Below are 20,000 nucleotides of genomic sequence, written 5' to 3' on the forward strand. Positions count from 1 at the left end.
CATGTCCACTACGCCCCCCCACTGGAACATGTCCACTACGCCCCCCCACTGGAACATGTCCAGCTGGTTCTCATACAGCCCTATCACAGACCATATAAATCAGGCTGTTGACAGTGAATCAGCACATTTGGTACATTAATCATCATATCACATCATGGGCCCTATTATGCACTTCATAAGTCTTAAGCAATAAGACGAGGCGGTAGATCTAAATTTAAGACGTGGAGGCGTGGTCAAGGCCACTTTGCTATTATGCGTGCGGTAGTGGGCGCCTAAAACCCGGCGCTAAGCAAAGAAATTAGTCATGGGTGTGTTTTGGGCGTCTTCTCAATCAACCCAATCAGCGTGCCAGGTGCCATTCCCTTTAAGAACCGGCTGCGTTGAGTCATTAGCGCTATGCTATTATGGAAGTCCTAAGAAGGAGGTCAGCGCGCTTCTCTGCCTCTCCCTTCTGAAATAAAGCATTTATACTGTGACCGTAATTGACGTCTTGCCGTGGAGCCACGTGCGTGTTCATGTGTGCCCACATGCATGCGCAAACCGCGGAGGCGCGCTCGTGTTTCAAAACGTGCATGAAGTCTAAACTTAAGAACTTTTCAAACCACTTCTTAGCGCTAGGAGCAAAGTCAGATCGCATAATAGCAGGGGCGCCTAGTGCACTTCATTAACATATGAACACTCCCACAATGAGTAATATATGCACGGGAGTATTACGTCTTATGTGTGGGCGCCTATCGACACCGGCATAATAGCAGTAGCGCGTATGAAGCGCATAATAAGGGTGGCGGTAGGTCTTAACCTGGTGGTGCGTCTTAATTAAGACTTAAGACGGCAAGTTAAGAAGTGCATAATAGGGCCCCATATGTTCATCCCATCATGAGAAGCCGATTTAATTTCTTAGCACGTCTTTCATCACCCACTGTATGACGTCTTACATTCACTTGATTTCTGATTAGTCCTTCGTAGTTCTTTGAGAGAACATATTGGATTTTGGTTGGCTGTAAAGAAAATGGAGGAATTCCACGGCATGCTATTAGCTGTAGTACTTGTAGGCTGCTTGTAGGCTAGTTTCAGTAGGTTCCTGTGTGATGTCAGCGTGTTGTTTAGCTGCCACAGCATATTGGGATCAAATTAATTCATATTGGTGTGTTTGAAACTCCATTGCAGTGTGTGTTTGTGAGTGATGTGTTTGGGTTTGACAGTCAATCTCTTTTACTCCGACTGCTTTTGGAAGTGTTATTGTACTCTCTGAGTGTACATATGTGAGTGAGCATGCAAGTGTGCGAGTCTGTACAGTCTACAGTGTGTGTGTGTGTGTGTGTGTGTGTGTGTGTGTGTGTGTTTGTGTGTGTGTGTGTGTGTGTGTATGTGTGTGTGTGCATATGTGTGTGTGCTTGCTAGTCTGTTTTCTTGCTAGTGAGTGTGAGAGTGCGTGTGTGTGTGTGTATGTGTGTGTGTGTGTGTGTGTGCTTCCTAGTCTGTTTTCTTGCTAGTGTGTGTGTGTGTGTGTGTGCGTGTGTGTGTGCGTGTGTATGTGTGTGTGTGTGTGTGTGTGTGTGTGTGCGTGCGTGTGTGTGCGTGTGTATGTGTGTGTGTGTGTGTGTGTGTGCGTGTGCGCGTGTGTGCTTGTCTGCATGTGTCCCTGTGTGTCCCTGTGCCCATGTGTGTATAATGATGACCCTGCTCTGTCTGTTTGGTGTTCCCAGTGTGCAGCTGTGATGGCTGACTCTTAACCCTTCTCTGCCCTCATGCTGCGCTGGCTTGGCCTACTTTGGCCTGATTTGGCCCACCTTGGCCTGGTATGGCTTGGTTTGGTATGGTTTGGTATGGTTTGGTTTGGTTTGGTTTGGTTTGACCCATCAGAGTCCACAGGAGGAGAAGCCCAACCTGCCAACCCTGCAGGCTCTGGTGCTGAGCTGATGGCAGGTTAGTGCCTGTCTGTCTGTTTCTCTGTCTGTCTGTTTCTCTGTTTGTCTGTTTCTCTATTTGTCTGTCTGCCTGTCTGTCTGTTTCTCTGTTTGTCTGTTTCTCTATTTGTCTGTCTGCCTGTCTGTCTGTTTCTCTGTCTGTCTGTCTGTCTGTCTGTCATCACACCCGTAAACATTAAACATGCCAGACACACTGAATGCTTTGTCCATTGTAAATTGAAACCACATCCCTAAAATATATCAGACATTTCATAGATTGATATATGGCTATATTTCAGTGTCCAATATATTACTTATTGTATTGTATTAAATTCACCATTCTATATTGTATGGTTACATTTCACTCACCAGTATTTGCAGGGAACATTTGAATGCAGAATATGAGCAAACGTTGTCTTTGCAATCGCACTCTCATATCTATACACTGTATGTCCATAACAGTCCATGTGTTTTTTAAAGCACATCCTAACTCATATGTCGATGGACAACGCATCTTGACCTGCTCCTCATGCACATTGTTGTTGAATGGCTACTTGCCCTGTAGTGAGCCACCTGGTAACCCTGGTAACCGTGTTACCGTGGCAACAGTCCCCCCCGTCCCCCGTCCCCGCCTCACCTGTTCATGGTCATTGTTATGTATTGCATGTTTGGTAACTGACAATCTGCCAATACTACTGCTTTGAGGCTTAACTCTCTCTCCTCCTTCCATATCTTCATCTGTCTCTCTCTCTCTCTCTCTTGCTCTCTCTCTCTCTCTCTCTCTCTCTCTCTCTCTCTCTCTCTCTCTCCCCCTCTCTCTCTTTCTCTGTCTTGCACTAATTGAATTCTCACATTCTCACCTTCCACTTTCTCCTGGAAATCTTATTCAAACACATGTCTCCCTCTCCCTCTCCCTGTCTCCCTCTCCCTCTCCCTCTTCTTCTCTGTCCCTCTGTCCATTTCTCCCCCTCTTCCATCTCTTTTTCTCTCCATCTGTCTCTCTCTCTCTCTCTCTCTCTCTCTCTCTCTCTCTCTCTCTCTCTCTCTCTGGGGCTGGCTCATTGCTTGCTTCCTGCCGTTTAATTGGGTGAGTTCATGGCTCCTCCTTCACACGCTGATTTCCCACAGTGCATTGCTGCATTGCAGCAGCAGAGAGCTGTGCTGTTGTTGCCCCTCTAGCTGGCATACTGTATGACTGAGTCAGGAAGTGTGCAACGCTATAATCTATCCCCCACTGAGCCTGGCACTGGCTGAAATGCAGTTCCCCCTCCCTATACTGGACGATAATGTCTGTACCACTGCCACTTTAGAAATTGATGCCAAATTCCAAATTGAGTCCCATCATGACCTATGACCCTAATTAAGGGCAGTGGAGGCCGGTGGAGGTAGAAATCGGAGGAAGGGCTCATTGGAATGCCTGGAACGGAAAGAGGAATGAGGGAACGTGTTTGATAACATTCCCATATTCCGTTCCAGGCTTTACAATGAGCCTGTCTGATCTCTACCTCCACTGGCCTCCCCTGTCCTAGCTAGGCTACACTTCTTCTGGATCTGGACAGAGTGGAGTAATGATCATAGCACCACTTTGCCTTGTGCGGCCAAATCAAAACCTTTCAGATCTACAAGAAGTGCCAGTGGACTGTGTCTTGGGCTCTGTTCGAAAATGGCAAAACTATAGTCATTAGTGTCCGATTTAGAGTAGTTCTCCTATAGCTGTATATACGTTTTCACCTTGGCTTCACTGGTTGTTAACTGATAGTATTATTGTGACAGTATTGACACAAATAAGTATAGTTTTCATAAACTGTTTTCTCTTGTATCATTGTGCAACACTGTATTTAGTGCAATGTGTGTAATGCAAATGCAGTCTTATTTGTGTGTGTGTGTGTGTGTGTGTGTGTGCTTGTGAGTATGTGTGTGTGTGCTTGTGTCTGTACATGTTTGTGTGTGTGTGTGTGTGTGTGTGTGTGTGTGTGCGCGCGTGTGTGTGTGTGTGTGTGTGTGAGAGAGAGAGAATTCTCGAGAGGGAGAATGCGTCTGCCTTAGAGCATCTGTCGGTGCACGTGTTTGTGATAGAAATGTGTCACTGGTATCAGAGGTTCCAGCCAGGGTTTGCCTCTCATGAACATTCCAATGGTCCTCTCTGATCACTGTTGTCATGGAGACCCTCTCATTTGGTTGTCATGGAAATCGCCCTCTGTAGGAAACCCTTCAGTTCTGATCAGAGAGGATCTAAACATGTATCCCTCCTCTCCCACTCCTGCCCTCTCTCTCCCCCGTTTTCTCTTCTCTTTCCCCCCTCTTCCACTCCCTCTCATCCCTTTCTCCCCCCCCCCCCCCCCCTCTCTTTCTTACGCTCTCACCTGCTCTCGGCCCCCTCTCCAACTCCCATCCCGCTCTCCATCCTTCCCCCTCACTCTCTCCCTCCTTCTCCTCCCTTTCTCCTCCTCCCTCCCTCCCTTCCTCCCTCCCTCCCTCCCACCCTCCCTCTCTCCCCTAGCTTTTGATGGATTAGGGGACGTGATGATGCCTGCTATGGGGGCTTCCTCCCCAGTCAAGCCAGGTGTAGAGCTGGACGCAGCCATGGCTAACCTGGCCGGAAGTAAGTACAGAGGAATAACTGAATATAGTAACGTTGTACCCTCACCTCTGTTTATCCAACAGTATCCAATGTATGTACTCCTTGTAACATGTGTGACTGAGTAACAACACATACTCCTACATGAACTGCCAAAAAGTAACATAGTATTGTTGCATACTACAGTAGTGATATGGTATAAAGTAGGGGTGCAACGGTTCAGTTGGCCCACGGTTCGGTACGGTCCGGTATTTTGGGTCACGGTTTTCGGTACGGTTCGGTTCAGAAACAAACGTTCCAGACCAACTCGACCTCTGACCAAAGGCCGCGTTCGAGGCATTCACGTGGACGCTCCGGCGCTCTCAGAGCTAATTTACGAACGCGGCCAAATTGATCTTCTCGCCATAAAGCTTAAGCGTACAGTGGGCTTCCTGTATAGATTTAAATCTTGCTTTTCCTTGGCTTCCAGAAAACGTCTTGTCTCCGCCCTTTTCCTTTCACAATTGGATTATGGTGATACAGTATATAGGTTTGCTTCTCTGTCCACTTTATCCAAGCTAGACCCCCTGTATCATTCGGTTCTAAGATACATCACCAATAGTGCCTTCAGGACCCATCACTGTACACTGTATAGTCTGGTTGGATGGCCATCTCTTTCTGTCAGAAGGCTCCAACACTGGTACACTCTTGTGTTTAAAATCATCTCTGGCTTCTTACCGAATTATCTGGGCCTGAAGTTCATCCCTATACCGAGTGGCTCGGGTCTCAGGTCTCGTAGATGGCTACAATACAAGGTGCCACTTATCATGAACAATGTTGGAAGGGCAAGCTTGTCTTATTATGGCCCTTGGTCTTGGAATGACCTACAGACTACTTTTAAATTAGAGGCCCTTATTTCCATAAGTATCTTCAAGCGTAGATTAAAGGATGTGGTCACCGCTCGCTGTACCTGCTTTGGTTAGACTTCTCAATGTTTTAATCACCTTGTAAATACCCCTACCATTGTTTGTCTATTGTATTGTTGCCACTGTCTTATGTCCTGTCTTGTTATCTGAACAGTTTTTTTAAGCTACTATTTTGACCCTGTCTTGGCCAGGTCTCTCTTGTAAAAGAGGTTTTAATCTCAATGTGACTTCCTGGTAAAATAAAGGTTAAAAAAAAAAAAAAAAAAAAAAAAAAAAAAAACGAAAACCGAAAACCGTCACGGTTCACTAGTGAATTGAGCCGTGGAACGCAAACCGTACCGTCCGTAAAAAAACCGAGAACCGTTGCACCCCTAGTATAAAGTGAGGTAGTGCATTTCAATATGGACAGTCCGTGTTTTCTTTCTTACTCGCGTTTTGAGATATCTAATGTCCAATGTCTGTTTCGCTTTGTCTCTCTCAGATCTTGGAATGGGGAACCAGAAACCGTAAGAGCTGTTGTCTGTCTGTGTCTCTACTGTGTTTCCGGATAGGTTGTGTTCCCCAAATCACAAGTCTATTCATTTGTCATCATCAGCTATTGAGCAAGTACAGAAAACAACACTTCTTGGTGTAATTTTAGACTGTAAACTAACATGATCAAGACATATAGACTCACTGGTGCAAAAAATGGGGAGAAAGATCTCGAGATGTTCTTCTTTTTTAACACCGCATCTGACACATCTGATGTCCTGCAGACCCTGGTATTATCACAATGACATTACTGCTGGCCGGTGGCCTGGTCAGGCACTACTAAAACACATCTGATGTCCTGCAGACCCTGGTATTATCACACTGACATTACTGCCCCCGGTGGCCTGGTCAGGCACTACTGAAACACATCTGATGTCCTGCAGACCCTGGTATTATCACAATGACATTACTGCCCCCGGTGGCCTGGTCAGGCACTACTGAAACACATCTAGGGAAGCTACAAGGAGTTCAGAACAGAGCAGCTTGGCTTGCCCTGCAGTGCACAACAAGAGAGCTAATATAAACAACATGCATGACCTATAGCTTAAAGTTGATGAGAGGTTAAAAGCATCACTTCTTTCATTTATAAAAAAACATTAATGTTCAGAAAAATCCTGTCTGTTTGTATAGGCAGCTTACACTTAGCTCTAATGCACACACACACACCCCACCAGACATGCCACCAGTGGTAACTGCACAATTCCAAAAACTAAAACAAAGTCGAAACAGCGTGCAGTGCTGTATAGAGCTATGGTTGAATGGAACACCCTACCGGGTCATATCTCAAAAACCCAGAATAAAATCAGTTTAAAAAAAGTGACGCAACATCATACACACTAGATTTGTGTCGTTACCACCGGTGCTCCGGTACAACCGGTTTGTAAGTATTTTTAATTCTATTTCTGTTGATTATGGTTGTGTGTGTTCTCCTTGGTTGTGTGTTTTTGTGATGCTCACCAAAAGCTGAGGCCGTGAGCTTTGCTGACTTTTATGTATTTTATTTGATTATTTTTTTTGTCATTTGTTGTTAGGTATGTTGATGCTTTTTTTTCATCTCCTTCATTATATGTTTTGTGATGTGATGTATGCTGATGTTATTCATCTTTGCTATATGGTTTTGTGATGATTTATTATATGTTTTGTGTGGACCCCAGGAAGAGTAGCTGATGCTTTGCATAAGCTAATGGGGATCCTAATAAAATCAAATAAAATCATCAATCTCTTGTTATCTTGTCCAGTGCTATTTTTCAGCTGGTTTATTGATTGATTGATGGATCAATTGACTTATTGCTATCTTGCCTTTCACAGGGGCGAGAACACGATGGGAGGCGGAGCCAGTTGGAACGCTCCACAGGTAGCTCCTCCCAGTTGGGGCGCCCCCATGGTAAATGTCGTCTGTGTCTTATAGCATGGAGTGGAGCCGCATGACAGAGACAGGCATGGCATGGAGCCAATCACACACTCCGCCTTCATATGAATCTCCAGGGTGGTCCAATCAGAGAGCTAGGAACATTTAGAGGAGGAATAGTTGAGTGCCCAGTTCCAAGCCAGGCTCTAGCCCATACCCAGTAGGTGGGAACATTGTATAGGTCTAAACCCAATACCATGAAAGCTCCACACTTCCTATTGGTCGGCAGGCTGGAGCTATTACCATGTTACCAATACCTAACCAAACATTTTAGATCTTCAAATTAAGGGATAAGGGCTGATTTGGAAGTTGGCATTGCGTTTTAGAGGAGTGAGCATTTTAACGAAAGCTGGATTGGGAACACCCCCTGCAGAGTTCTGAAAGGGTAAAGGTTCGGTTGGTTAAAGGTTAAAGGGTAAAGGTTGGTTCCAAACTACAGAGCTGCTTTGAAACCACTTCCTTCCTCTTCCCTTAAGGTTCTGACCTCCAGAAAGTACATGCAAGCCACCTGACCCTCTACTGACCCCCAACATGGCCCCCTCATTTGCATAATTGTTTATTCTAAGCCCCATTTGCTGTTACTGTAGTAACAACTACAACAATCTTGCCAGGATCCAGGCAAAACACAGTACAAAATAATCATACATCTCTAGACACAAACAACCGCAAGGAGACCATAACAAACTGACTGACAGACTGACTAGCTGTTGGCTGCTCTGGGTACAGTGCAGTCTCTAAGGAGGCTCTGTTTACTGAAGAACTCCATATCCAAGAACTCTTCACAAGACACAGAGTGGAGAAACAAGACTAACATTGAAAAGACTGTAACGTTTTGGTATAGTAAGTGGGCCCAGGGGGTTATTCCATCAACGTCGCTAAAGGAAAATCTAGGCTCAAAGTAAAAAAAATAAGCCTAGATTATTCTTTAGCGACGTTGATGGAATACCCCCAGGTGTTGTGCAGATAAAGGGAGGCAGACAAGTAGGTAGCGGTACCAAACAAAAGGATCTTTACTTAATGAAGTGCTGACAAAACAGGATACAAACACAGACGTAAGCTTGAAAACAAAGGGAGTCTCCAAAAACAGTACTCGTATGTTCAATTAGCGTATTAGCAACGTTCTCGAAGCGACCAACAAAAGGTGAACACATGGTGAAGACTAAGCTGGGAGTGAAGGGAAGTGAGGGTACATAAAGCATCAGTGACAATTACACACAAGTGCAGGAGATAAGTCCGTTATTGGACGGCCGGAGGGAGACACCTAGGGGCCGCACTGGGGAGTACGACCCCCATCTGTAACAAAAGGCAGTATACTCTCTAGTCTATACAGGACATTTATAACCCGGCTTTTTGCCCCCACAGAATGGCGGGGTGTTTCCGCGTAATTGTAGTATAAGTTCCCTTGGGCATAGGCTACACGGCGCCGGATTTGGCTGAAACAGTGATGATCTGATATCGGTTGCACCTCACGGCTACACGACTCCGCCGAATTCGTGAGCTGAGCCGGTGACGAGACGATAACGCTGGGAGGGTGTTTTGGAGGGTGTTTTGGAGTCGTGGTCGGCGATTGGGTGCGGACTCCCACAAATGTATTGTGGTTTACTAATACTGTTCAGCACTTGGTTACACTCAATGCATGACTTGTGCTATATAGGCTAAATAAAATTATGAAAGTGGCAAGTAACAAGTGTGCACATCAAAGGTCTAGTCATTAGGCACGTAACATCCATATGCTGTATAAATAAAGTTTGATGGTGTATGTATGTACATCTTAGCAAGAGGCACTTATAACAATTATCATGAAGTTTATTATGCATCAGCTCTTTTTATACAACCTAAATTTACACAGATGAATAACGTATACATGCCACCTTGGATGCAGACGTAATGTAAGTGGAGAGGAGATTGATCGGGAGTTGACAATACGACCAAATTAATTATATTAATTATATTTTAATAATTTTCTGGGTCTACCAGTACGTGCATGCGCAGTGTACCTGAATACGCGGTTCCTTGTGGCCAGAGATTCTTTTGCGCAACAATGAGAAAACGCTTGTGTGGCCAGAGATCCAAATTGCGTTTTGTCGTTGTGTGGCCTAGACCTTAGTTAAAGCAAAGTGAAATAAACCCAACGAGATCTTTAGTCACCTAGCTGGACACCTCAGGACAGCTCTCACTATTGTGCAGACCGGCTTCATTCAGCTTCTCACTCAGTCGCTGCATTCCAACTCATTGTTAATCAAAGTGCATCGCAGCAGATTGAACAGACCCTCTGCTCTCTAAAGGCTTCTGCATGAGCTAATCATACGTTTTCGGAGGTTAGATTAGGGCTTTTTGTGTGTTTTCTGTTTGTGGTATATTGGATATTATCTGTGTGTGTGTGTGTGTGTGTGTGTGTCAATACGTTTGATTTGTTTTCTCATGTTTGTCTGGAATTATGTTATGTTATGTTATGTTATGTGTGTGTGTGTGTGTGTGTGTGTGTGTGGGTCTGTGTGCTATTGCAGTGTTGTCGTTGCCGTGCCTGTGTTTGTATGTAGTGTAGTAACGTCCCACCTCCTCCTCTCCCCTCCTCCATACCCCTAGAGAGTTCCCATGGGGGCCCCACCTTTTATGGGGTCTTACCCCGGATTCGTCATGGTAAGACCACCCTGCCCTCGGTCCAGGACCTTTAGGAATACTTAAGATGGCCAATCACCCCTTTTAGGTGGCCCACGTGCCCGTTAAGTTGGCCTCCCTGGTGTCTGACTCTCCTTTCTCCCTCTTCCTCTCAGGGGGCGGCCGGTGCTGGAGCTCCCATGATGCCCATGGTCAGACCAGGCTTCCCTGCTGGAGCCCCAGGAGCACCGGTAACACACACACACACACACACACACGCACACATAGATACACAAACATACACAGACATACACACACACACACACATACGCACACACACACACGCACGCACACGCACACACACACACACACACACACACGCACACACACACACAAACAAACACAGGAAGGCAGAGAGTACACACATGGTAGACATACACTCACATGATCAACACACACACGCGCACACACACACACACACACACAGACATACACACACTCTCTTTGTGTGTTCTCTGACAGATGTCTCCAGGAATGACTGGGAGTCCAAAGAGGCCCCCGCCCCCCAAGAACGCCCTGGATGACCTCAACATCAAGGACTTCATGTAAACTCCCTCGTACCCAAACCTCCAAAGGTAGGTCTCTCACACTGGCACTGCACCAGTATGTGCATCACAATGCCATGAAAAGATGATTTCAAAATGTACCTTCTGTAAGAGCCTGCTTCTCTCCCTCTCTCTCTCTCTCTCTCCCAGTGGTTGTCGTTGTGTCTGGAGCGATGTGGATGTGTGCACTCCGTCCCCGCCTCCCTCCCGCCACGCCCCAGCCCCTCAGCCAATCAGCCATCAGCACTACTACGACCCCCTGACCTTTGCCCCCCCCCGTTTGCCCCTCCCCCTCTCTATCTAATGTTGTAGCACAAACCGTGGATGTGACTCATAGATACAGAAAACAAAAACCGTGTACGTGCGTGTGAGTGTGTGTGTACTTTAATGTTATCCTTTACTTAAACTAAGATAGAAAAAAAAATTTGACCATAAAAAAAAAATCAAAAAATCAAAGTGTATTTAGATTCCTTCTGGAGTTTCCATGTATCAGCTGAATGGTGGATCTGTTGATTTTCCGGCGCGTCTCTCCCAGGTGAGGACTGTGTTGTTTACCGTGGACTGTGTTCGGTGTGTGTTGTAAACCTCACTGGCCAATCCCTGCCCTCTCCCCCCCCACACCCCCGCCCCGCTGTCCAATCAAATACTGAGCAGTGTTTGAGATGTCATTCAACGCTTGGTTGTACTTCTCACCATACCGTACGTCCATCCAGCTTCTTTGACAACAGTTATATATCTGTGTATGAATATGAAAATGTGTACAACCGTCACCCCAAATCTGGGCCTATGGGAAGACAAATAATATGGCAACTTCCACTTTCTGTTATTTTTTATTTTATCTGTTTTTTGAGGATTGTGTGCTACACGCAACACTTAATGGACTATGTTCAAATTGACATATGCATTTTAGACTATTTTGATGATAGATTATACATATATTTCTTTAATCTTTATTTTGAAAGAAAATGTATCATATATTTTAGTTATGTCTATGAAGTTTAAAAGAAAATGCAAGAAGATCCGAAAAGAAGTCCCTTCCTTTGTATATATCTCTCTATCTGTATTCTGAGGCAGTATTGAATGCAATCTCAGCCCCTAATGTTTACTATTGCTCTCCCTGTTGGTGTGGAGTGGTACTGCATTTCAGCATGTAAAGTGAGGTTGATTTGGGCTGCACTCCAACACTCATCAAGGTCTCCTTTCCTTCATAGTCAATGATTTCAAATGAGTCGGTATGTTGAAAGCCAGTTGTTGGAAACCTATTTCTTCCACCATGGAGTAAAGGAGACAAGGAACGAGGATTTGCTCTGATTGTTGGGACGCAGCCCTCGTCCTCGCGTGGTCATTGTGGAACGGTGATCAGTATGGTTGTACAGTCCCCCTTGCTAAATAAGTGTTGGGGACTCTCTCGCTGTAAGAGGGCTCAGATATACACTGGATGTACCATGTGTTGTTTTTTCTTCCCAGTTGACTGTATCTTTAATCTGTTGTGAAAAATGAAACGTGTTGAGAAAAGGAACATATGAATAAATAAATGTGTAAAACAAAACTAACGGGGATAAGGATGTTAATAAGGAAGTGTTTGGTTGAAGGCTGTGTTGTTTGGTTTATGGACATCACCCCCTCCCCCTCCCCCCACTTGCATGTGAGTCCCATTGAGATGCAATAAAATACAAATACACTAACCCAAAGACCAGACGCCTCATCACTGACCTACCACACCGTCTCTAATGTTTGATTATTATAATTGTTGTTCTTTTTATCAGTCCTTAAAAAAAAGTTTAGTCCATCAGTTTTATTGGATGTTCAAACACTCATACACTCATTTTCTAAACACACACTCAAGCAAAATTACTAAGCCATGGAATTGATATTCAGAAAGCTTTTTTTCAACCATAAAAAAATTATAATTATGCAGCCAGACAGCAGCTGTATACATAGACACAGTAAAAAAAAAGCCCTTTATGTTTAACTCATAGCACCAATAGAAATGAGCTTAGCAACCATTACTGTATGTGCAACATGGCCATCGAAGGAAATGTATCGAAGCATTTAGATAGAAGCAGACCTGGGTTCAAATCCTGTCAAGTACTTTTCTGTGCTTGACTGAGTTTGCCTGGCACAATGGACTCTACAAATGGAACACTGCAAAAAGTCAGCTCTCAAAAACAAGAAATAAATGCAATAAAATGGGGGAAACATTACTTAAAATAAGCAAAATTATCTGCCAACAGAACAGGACAATTTCACTTGCCAAGATGTTCTTGTCAGACAAAAACAAGCATATATTGCCTTGATTCAAGATATTTAATCTTATTTAGATGTACTTTTTGCAGTTTAAACGCCACCCATCTGGAACTCCAGGCAGGCCCAACCAAACACTTGAAGTATCCAAACCAGGTCTGGTTAGTAGCACCTCCACAGCCTTTTCTCAACCGTGAGGAACACAAGGCCTCATGTCCTCTCCCCCGTCCTCCACTCGCTTCGTCCTCAAAAAGCATTGGAGGAGAATATGTAAGGGACCCTAGATCTTCTCTTCTAATGCGTTTTCACTAGGACGCGGGTTGAGGGTGGAAGAGAGGATGCGAGGAGCCATGTTCCTAAGGCTACAGTGTTTCAAAACTTCCATAAAACTACAGAACTTTTTCCTCCGAGCCTACAATGATACTGTATCTGCTCAATTGACCAAAGGACAATCGCTAATTTTAGCGATTCTTCTGTTGCACCTGTGAGAAGCAAGTTAGCACATTATTGCTTCATGATTGTGAAGATACTTGATGTATCTGGTGGTTCGTAAAAAGTGACTGTTGTTTTTTCTCAGGTGAAATGGACAGATCCGTTGTAGTTTCCCAGATTGATTGAATTCCAGTTTGAATGGATATCTTAGTGCAGGTGTATCCTCCTGGAGAGCTAACGACCTGCAGATTTTCACTCCAACCCTAACCTAACACACCTATTCATTAGCTGCTCACCAAGACCTTGTTTCGCTGAATCAGGTGTGTTAGGCAGTTGGGGTTGGAGTGCAGGGTGGTAGCTCTACAGGAGGAGGGTTGGGGAACTCCTGCCATAGTGTCTCAGACCTCCTGACACAGGCTAGGATCCCCGTGGATCCAGTGGCAGATCTGGGCGTACTTGAGCGGCGTGATCCTCACCGCCACGTTATAGTCCCTCTCCTGCCCTCCGTCCACCTCCACCCAGCGATGCCCCGAGAACACCCCGATCACCCTCCGCTGCCACCTGGCCTTCCTGTTGGAGTCCTCCACTTCCTGTCTGAGGCGGATGTAGATGCCGGCGCCCGTCGCCCCCTGGCGGGCGTCACAGTGTTGGTACAAGAGGTCGTCCGACTCCTCCGTCACCGAACAGAAGCGGTAGACCACTTTCTCCCGCCCTCCGTCCGACGGATCCTTGTCCATGTCAAAACTAGAGAAGTGGATGCGACCCAATGGGAGGGGCTTAAGGTAGGGTGATACCCCCAGCTCCATGTGCTTCTGTTGGACTGGGCGTTTCAGCTCCAGGAGGGCGTAGTCGTAATCTAGAGCGACTGCGTTGGTGCCACCGGCTGTGTGGAACCATCCCTTGGGGATGTGGGTCTTTTTGACGCGCGTCCAACGGAAGACGGGTTGCTTTAAGGGTTGGGCACTGCGTGGCAATCGGTTGGTCCTGGCCTCTTTGCGTTTACCCACTCCACGCCTCTCTACCTCCTCTCTGTTCCCCTCTTCAACGACATCCCCTCGTGTCAGCCTTTCACTCCCTTCTGCCACCATGTTTGGTCTCTCCCCCTCCAACTTCTTCTTCCTCTGCCTCCCTCTCCCTTTCACCCGCCGTCTCTGCTCCTGTCTCTCTCCTCCATTCCAAATTCCATTCCCTTCCTCATCCCCTTCTTCCTCACCTTCCCCCTCTCCTCCACCTCCCTCCTTTCTTCTCCTCTCTCCTCTCCACCGGCCTCCCTTTCTTCTGCCCCCTCTACCACGTTTAGATTTGAGCTGCAGGACCCCGACTCTAAGCCTGCGGACCCCGTCAAGGTAGTCACTCCCATTGTGAACGCAATGGGCCGCCGTAAGCACGTGTTTAGGGGACACTAGGACCCCAGAGCACCCTGTGGAGAGGCGGACAGCCGTGGAGAACGGGTAGCTGGTGGTATAATGTACGTCTGAGATGACAAAGCGGCCGTCCACGCCATACACCTGCCGTTTCCTGCGCACGTGGGCGGGTGTGCGAGAAGGTGTGTGTGCGGCCGTCTCATTCAAGCCCTGCAGGGTGACCTCGGTTTGTGTACATGTGCCGTTTTCGAACATCGTCTCGTACCCCAGTACCCTCTCTAACTCTGCCTTGTCGGGACGGGGGAGGGCGCTCTGACACTCTATCCCACACACGCCCTCTGCCCACCCCCCCCTCTCTTCATCCTGCTCTTTGCCTTGGAACATGGGGGCACGCAGATGCACCGTGAGCCGGTCCAGCACCACAGGAACCCTCTGCATGGACCAGCTGTACTCTTCATAACCATCATCATCCTCACCACAGACGACCCCTTGGACGATCAGCCCGGTCACACAGAGGAAGAGACATAGAGGAATGGGGCCCATCACACTTCTCCAACAAGGCCTGGGAGAGAGAGAGAGAGGGGAGAGAGAGAGCGAGAGAGAGAGAGAGAGAGAGAGAGAGAGAGAGAGAGAGAGAGAGAGAGGGGGGGAGAGAGAGAGAGAGAGGGGGGGAGAGAGAGAGAGAGAGACCAATTTTAGGGCTTCCACGCAACTTCACAGGGCCTCTAAGAAGCCTCATAGGGCATCTGTATGGATTCTTTGTAACATTTACTTAGTCCTAGAAGTCAATGGTAGTAAATGAAGAACTACAGATTATGTATTTTGCCCAGAAGAGGACGTACAATCCCCATTACAACCGTCACTGCCTCAGTGTAACTGCAGAATATCAAGCCTTCTATTTGCGGTGTGTATACAATCGCCGGCAGATGGCGGTGGTTAGCTGATCTATCGTGGCAAAGGATGCATGAGTTATTCATAAAGTAGAAGATCTAGGGTCTAACTCTTTAATAATAATTCACTTAAAAATACTTGCATTGCAGGTAACAGGTTCACTACACCATAGACCTATTTATATGATCTTTTTTCTCTTTTAAATGTTCCGTGTCTTTTGTAACATTGCATTAAATCACATCCAGTTTTGCATAACAGATCCCCTGTTTTAACATACAGCAACATAACCTGTTAATATCCGGAGACGTAATTTCATGATTCGCGACTACAATTCAGCAAATAATCTTGATTATTCATAACCAGAACACAACGATAACGTATTCCAATATAAAAGTGCTAAAACCTTGTATTCTGTATTTGATTGTAAAGGAATAATGATGCAACCATGAACACTGCGCAATAAGTTATTAAACACACAACTTTGACTACTATGGAACATTGTTGAATCCAGAAATACGAATGATGTCTATCACTCAAAGAATGAAAAAAAAAAAAAACATTCCCTTTCATCATTGCGTGGGTAAATTGGCACTGAAATCACTGAATTCAAACATATAGGCTACAATACAGTAACGTATTCAAAACAAACATTATCCTACCTGCAATAAGTATTAGAAAATAAATGTAGGAAAAGTCCGGGAAAATGCCTCATTCAATCGGAAAATAGGTATTGTTTCATCCAGTCGCGTTCCAATTGGTGCGTAAAAGACCGCGTCCCATCATCGCTCGGGCATCAAAGACCTAGGACTCAAGGGGACACGGTACACGAGATACTCATTGAGATCTAAATTTGATCGTGATGAAAAAAAAAAAAAAAAACGTTTCCAAGGGAGGTAGGACTAGCCTACTGAACCAGACAAGAAAGACCGACATATGAATTAAGTTTTTGAGCATGTGGAATTTCGACTCAGATAAGGTACATTCATGGAGAACGCATACTTTGTTGTTTTGAGTCCTTTTAAGCGTATTTTCATTGCGCACCTCTCACCCGGTGTTGCTTTGAAATGACTGTTTCTTCATTCCTGACTCTAACATGCATCTATTGTGGTAAAATGCTACATCTTTACTAAAATGCTGGTAAAATAGGGGGGGGGAAAAGTAGCTCACCCTGTGTAATTCACCCAGCTTTGACTTGTTTTATGACAAAATATTAAATTGAAAGGCAGCCATTGAGTTTGTGTGTGTGTGTGTGGTAACTATCCTACACCCCTTAGCCCCACACCCCACCCATCCTTACACCCACAATTAGTTTGGAATTATAATATTTACACACCATCTAAGATCTTCAGACCAATTTAAGTCTGTGGTTGTTGTGTTGGCCAGCAAAGCGTTTTACGAACACATCTAAATCTAGTGCCTTTGCTCTTTCACTTTCAATGCTGAGCACAGCTTAACTAAACTAGATATCCGATACAACGGTAAGAGGTCACCATTAACCCTTGACCTCACGTCACGTGACAGGAACCGTAATAATAACAAACAGGCATGTCTACTGTAACGGTAATAGCATTGTATCGTATATCTAGCTAGGCTATGGTGTTGACAGCTTGTTTTTCTCATTAAACGAAACGATCAAATCAATAAAGGTAAACATTTGACTGTGCATCTGGGGTGCTGTCTATCTCTCCATTCAGTTAGTTTAATAACATAACGATTTAGTAGCCGTGAGTGTTTTACTGATTGATTAGCTTCGTCAATAAAACCCAGATTTAGTCTACCCCCATCGTTTCTCAACGGGGGCGTTCAGACAACATCGGGGGGCGCTGGAACAAATATTTGACAACATCGGGGGGCGTTGAGGTGTTCTTGGGGGGCGGTCACGCATAAAGTATTTTTCTCATGAAAAACAGCTGTCAGCAGTGTTATTACGGGTACGTTCGTAAATGCACGAACGGTCAGTTCGCTCGGACAAACCGTCTTTTCAAAGGTAGTATGGGTAGATCGCATGGCATTGAACAAAACCCAAAAGAAGAAAAAAAATAGTTTGCCTATCATCCATCCTCACTATGGCTTTTGCCACTTGATTGACGTACAGGTAAGCCAGTCTGCGATCTGATCTTTTCACCTACACACGGTTCACCACGCATGCGCAGTCAACAGCGCCAACTACAAAATACTAAATACCGGCGAGACTAATTAACTAGTTAGCCTTCCGTTCCAATGTCTACTATTTACTATTTAATACTAAAGAAAGGGTATACAAATGAGTGGGGAAGCTGGACCAAGTAAGAAACCAATAACGTACAACTTCCATCCAGAATGGGAGGAGGACTTTTTTACACTATGTGATATTGTAAGTGCGTCTGTCTGATCTGCAAATCTACAAAGGCTATTTCGAAGAAGGGAAATGTGGCAAAAGAGTGAAAACGTACGGCTGCAACGATAGCTTCTTATCGCGTCAGTCACGTTCTTGTTAAACACAAGAAGTCATTCAAAGACGGCGAAATTGTGAAAAAAGTGTTTCTCGAGGCTGCAGATTGCCTTTTTGATGACAGATCCACAGTGGCTGATGACACCTTGCAAGCCTGCCTACACCTTGCAACCAGCTCCTACAGCCCTGACTAGTAGAAACTAGCTGCCTCCTCCCAGTGCCAGGTCTCCCACTAAGGTAGAGAAATGCATTTATTTCCTCCTTTCAAACTAGGGAACTACCTGTTTTGTATCTGGTTTACTTTTCTGTTTGTTGGATCAGTAGTTGGCTATGGTACTGCAGACTGGCTGTCTGTGTGTGAGTGAGAAAAGTGACTGTGTGTGTGTGTGTGTGTGTGTGTGTGTGTGTGTGTGTGTGTGTGTGTAAGAGAGAGAGAGAGAGAGAGGGGGGGGGAGAGAGAGGGAGAGTTTGTGCTATGGCTCCCTATGCAGACTAGCAAATGTGTGAGTGTGTGTGTGTGTGTGTGTGTGTGTGTGTGTGTGTGTGTGTGTGTGTGTGAGCGTGTGTGAATGTGTGTGAGTGTGTGTGTGTGAGTGAGAATAGCAAAGAGGGAGGGTTTGTGATGGTCTTCTCCTGTGTGGCTGTGTGACAGAGAGAGAGAAAGTGTATTGTACTATGCAGGCTGGGAACTGTGTGTGTGTGTGTGTGTTTGTAGTATGTGCGTGTACGTTTGCGATGTTTAAACTAGACTGGTAGATCTTGGCAGACTGGCTACTTGAAAAGTAGATCTTGGTTCAAAAAAGTGTGGGCACCCCTGCCTTATACCATACCACCATACCAGAACATCACAGCAGGAACAACCTATCTCAAAAAAGCCATCGTATTGTAACCAGTCCGGAAAGCTCTCTGTCGCTTACCAATAATCGAACCTAGAGAAATCAGCTACGAATGTCCCCTCCCCTCGCAGGTTCATTACAGTATATTACATAAATGTATTACTGTTAAGTGTTGTTGTGGATGTTATCCCTAGTGCCATTCTGAGGTTAGCATTGCGATGTGTTCGTCTTAACGTTTACAAACTAAAATATACGATCGCTTTTTAGTGATATGTTGCTCCTCTGATGTCCTGGAAACGAACACATAAGCACTCCGATCAGCTGTCAGCGTCTTTTGTTGCTATAGGAAACCACTACTCTGCTTGCGATTGATCAGCTGTCAGCAGTGTTATTACGGGTATGTTCGTAAATGCACGAACGGTCAGTTTGCTCGGGCAAAACCATGTTTTCAGTCAGAGCACCCATCTCTGAGCGCTCCCAGAGCGCAGAGCTCTAAACTTTGGAACTTTGTTATGTTTTGATATGAGAAATTCGAACTAAGTGGTCAGTTTATGAAAATAATACCATAGAATACTAAATAAAATCTTTAAATAATAGCCCCCTAGCGTTTGCCACCATATTGTGACACCCCCCCCCCCCCCAAAGTCCAATCAAAAATGAATAAATATTAGCATCATAAAACAGCAATTTGGCGAAATGCAACACCAGCACACTTAAAAAACAAACAATGTTAGTTGTAATGTACAGTTTTGTAGCCTACTGTTTGTTCTGCACCGGACATGTGTGAAATCGCTGCTGTGTTATTGTTGTTCTGTGATATAACACAGAATATTAGTCAACATTAATATTCAGGGAAGAAAATAAGCCTACTTTTTTTGATGGGGGGCGGTAAGAGACCTGGATAATGGACAGGGGGGCGCTGGCCCAAAAAAGGTTGAGAACCAAGTGAAATCGTCGTGACGATTCGCTTGATAGATTGCCTGATGCTATTTTTGGGCTTTGTGTGTTGAACTCTAGCACATAAACCAGGAATACTCGTGCAACTGATCGTTTTCAAATTGACAGTGTCAATATTATGGCAGACTGTTCCATCCAGACCGGGAGGAAGGGGGCGGCGACCTCGATGTTTAATACAATTATTTTAAATGTTTGATTAGAGGAACCATCAGAGAAATATCATCAACATTTATTGCAAAAAAAACAAACACATTATTTTTTTATTTTTTTAGGGGGGCAACTGGTGGGGCAAACCATTTTTATGGGGGGGCAG

At 45.2% G+C, this 20,000-nt stretch overlaps 2 protein-coding genes across 2 annotated transcripts in view; one reads left to right on the forward strand and one right to left on the reverse strand.

Moving 5' to 3' along the window:
• LOC308160379 (clathrin coat assembly protein AP180-like) overlaps nucleotides 1-10,740 on the forward strand; it is a gene marked incomplete at its 5' end in the record, with an annotated part of 51,210 nt that extends 40,470 nt beyond the window's left edge. Inside the window, 7 exons of the mRNA XM_080534294.1 lie at nucleotides 1,864-1,926; nucleotides 4,408-4,509; nucleotides 5,872-5,896; nucleotides 7,230-7,275; nucleotides 10,104-10,178; nucleotides 10,450-10,562; nucleotides 10,683-10,740. Coding sequence (XP_080390420.1) covers nucleotides 1,864-1,926; nucleotides 4,408-4,509; nucleotides 5,872-5,896; nucleotides 7,230-7,275; nucleotides 10,104-10,178; nucleotides 10,450-10,536 — 398 coding nt within the window. The 3' untranslated portion in view covers nucleotides 10,537-10,562; nucleotides 10,683-10,740. The remainder of the gene's footprint in view (nucleotides 1-1,863; nucleotides 1,927-4,407; nucleotides 4,510-5,871; nucleotides 5,897-7,229; nucleotides 7,276-10,103; nucleotides 10,179-10,449; nucleotides 10,563-10,682) is intronic.
• Nucleotides 10,741-13,606: 2,866 nt separating this feature from the next.
• Nucleotides 13,607-15,115, reverse strand: LOC308160380 (inactive serine protease 35-like; the record flags this gene model as incomplete). The annotated part of the gene is made up of 2 exons (XM_080534295.1): nucleotides 13,607-14,247; nucleotides 14,458-15,115. The coding sequence occupies 2 exons, from the start codon at nucleotides 15,113-15,115 to the stop codon at nucleotides 13,607-13,609; spliced, it is 1,299 nt and encodes a 432-aa protein (XP_080390421.1).
• Between the last annotated feature and the right edge of the window lie 4,885 nt (nucleotides 15,116-20,000).

The sequence above is a fragment of the Nansenia antarctica genome (assembly GCF_963989245.1).
Source record: "Nansenia antarctica genome assembly, chromosome: 6".
Lineage (NCBI taxonomy): Eukaryota > Metazoa > Chordata > Actinopteri > Argentiniformes > Microstomatidae > Nansenia > Nansenia antarctica.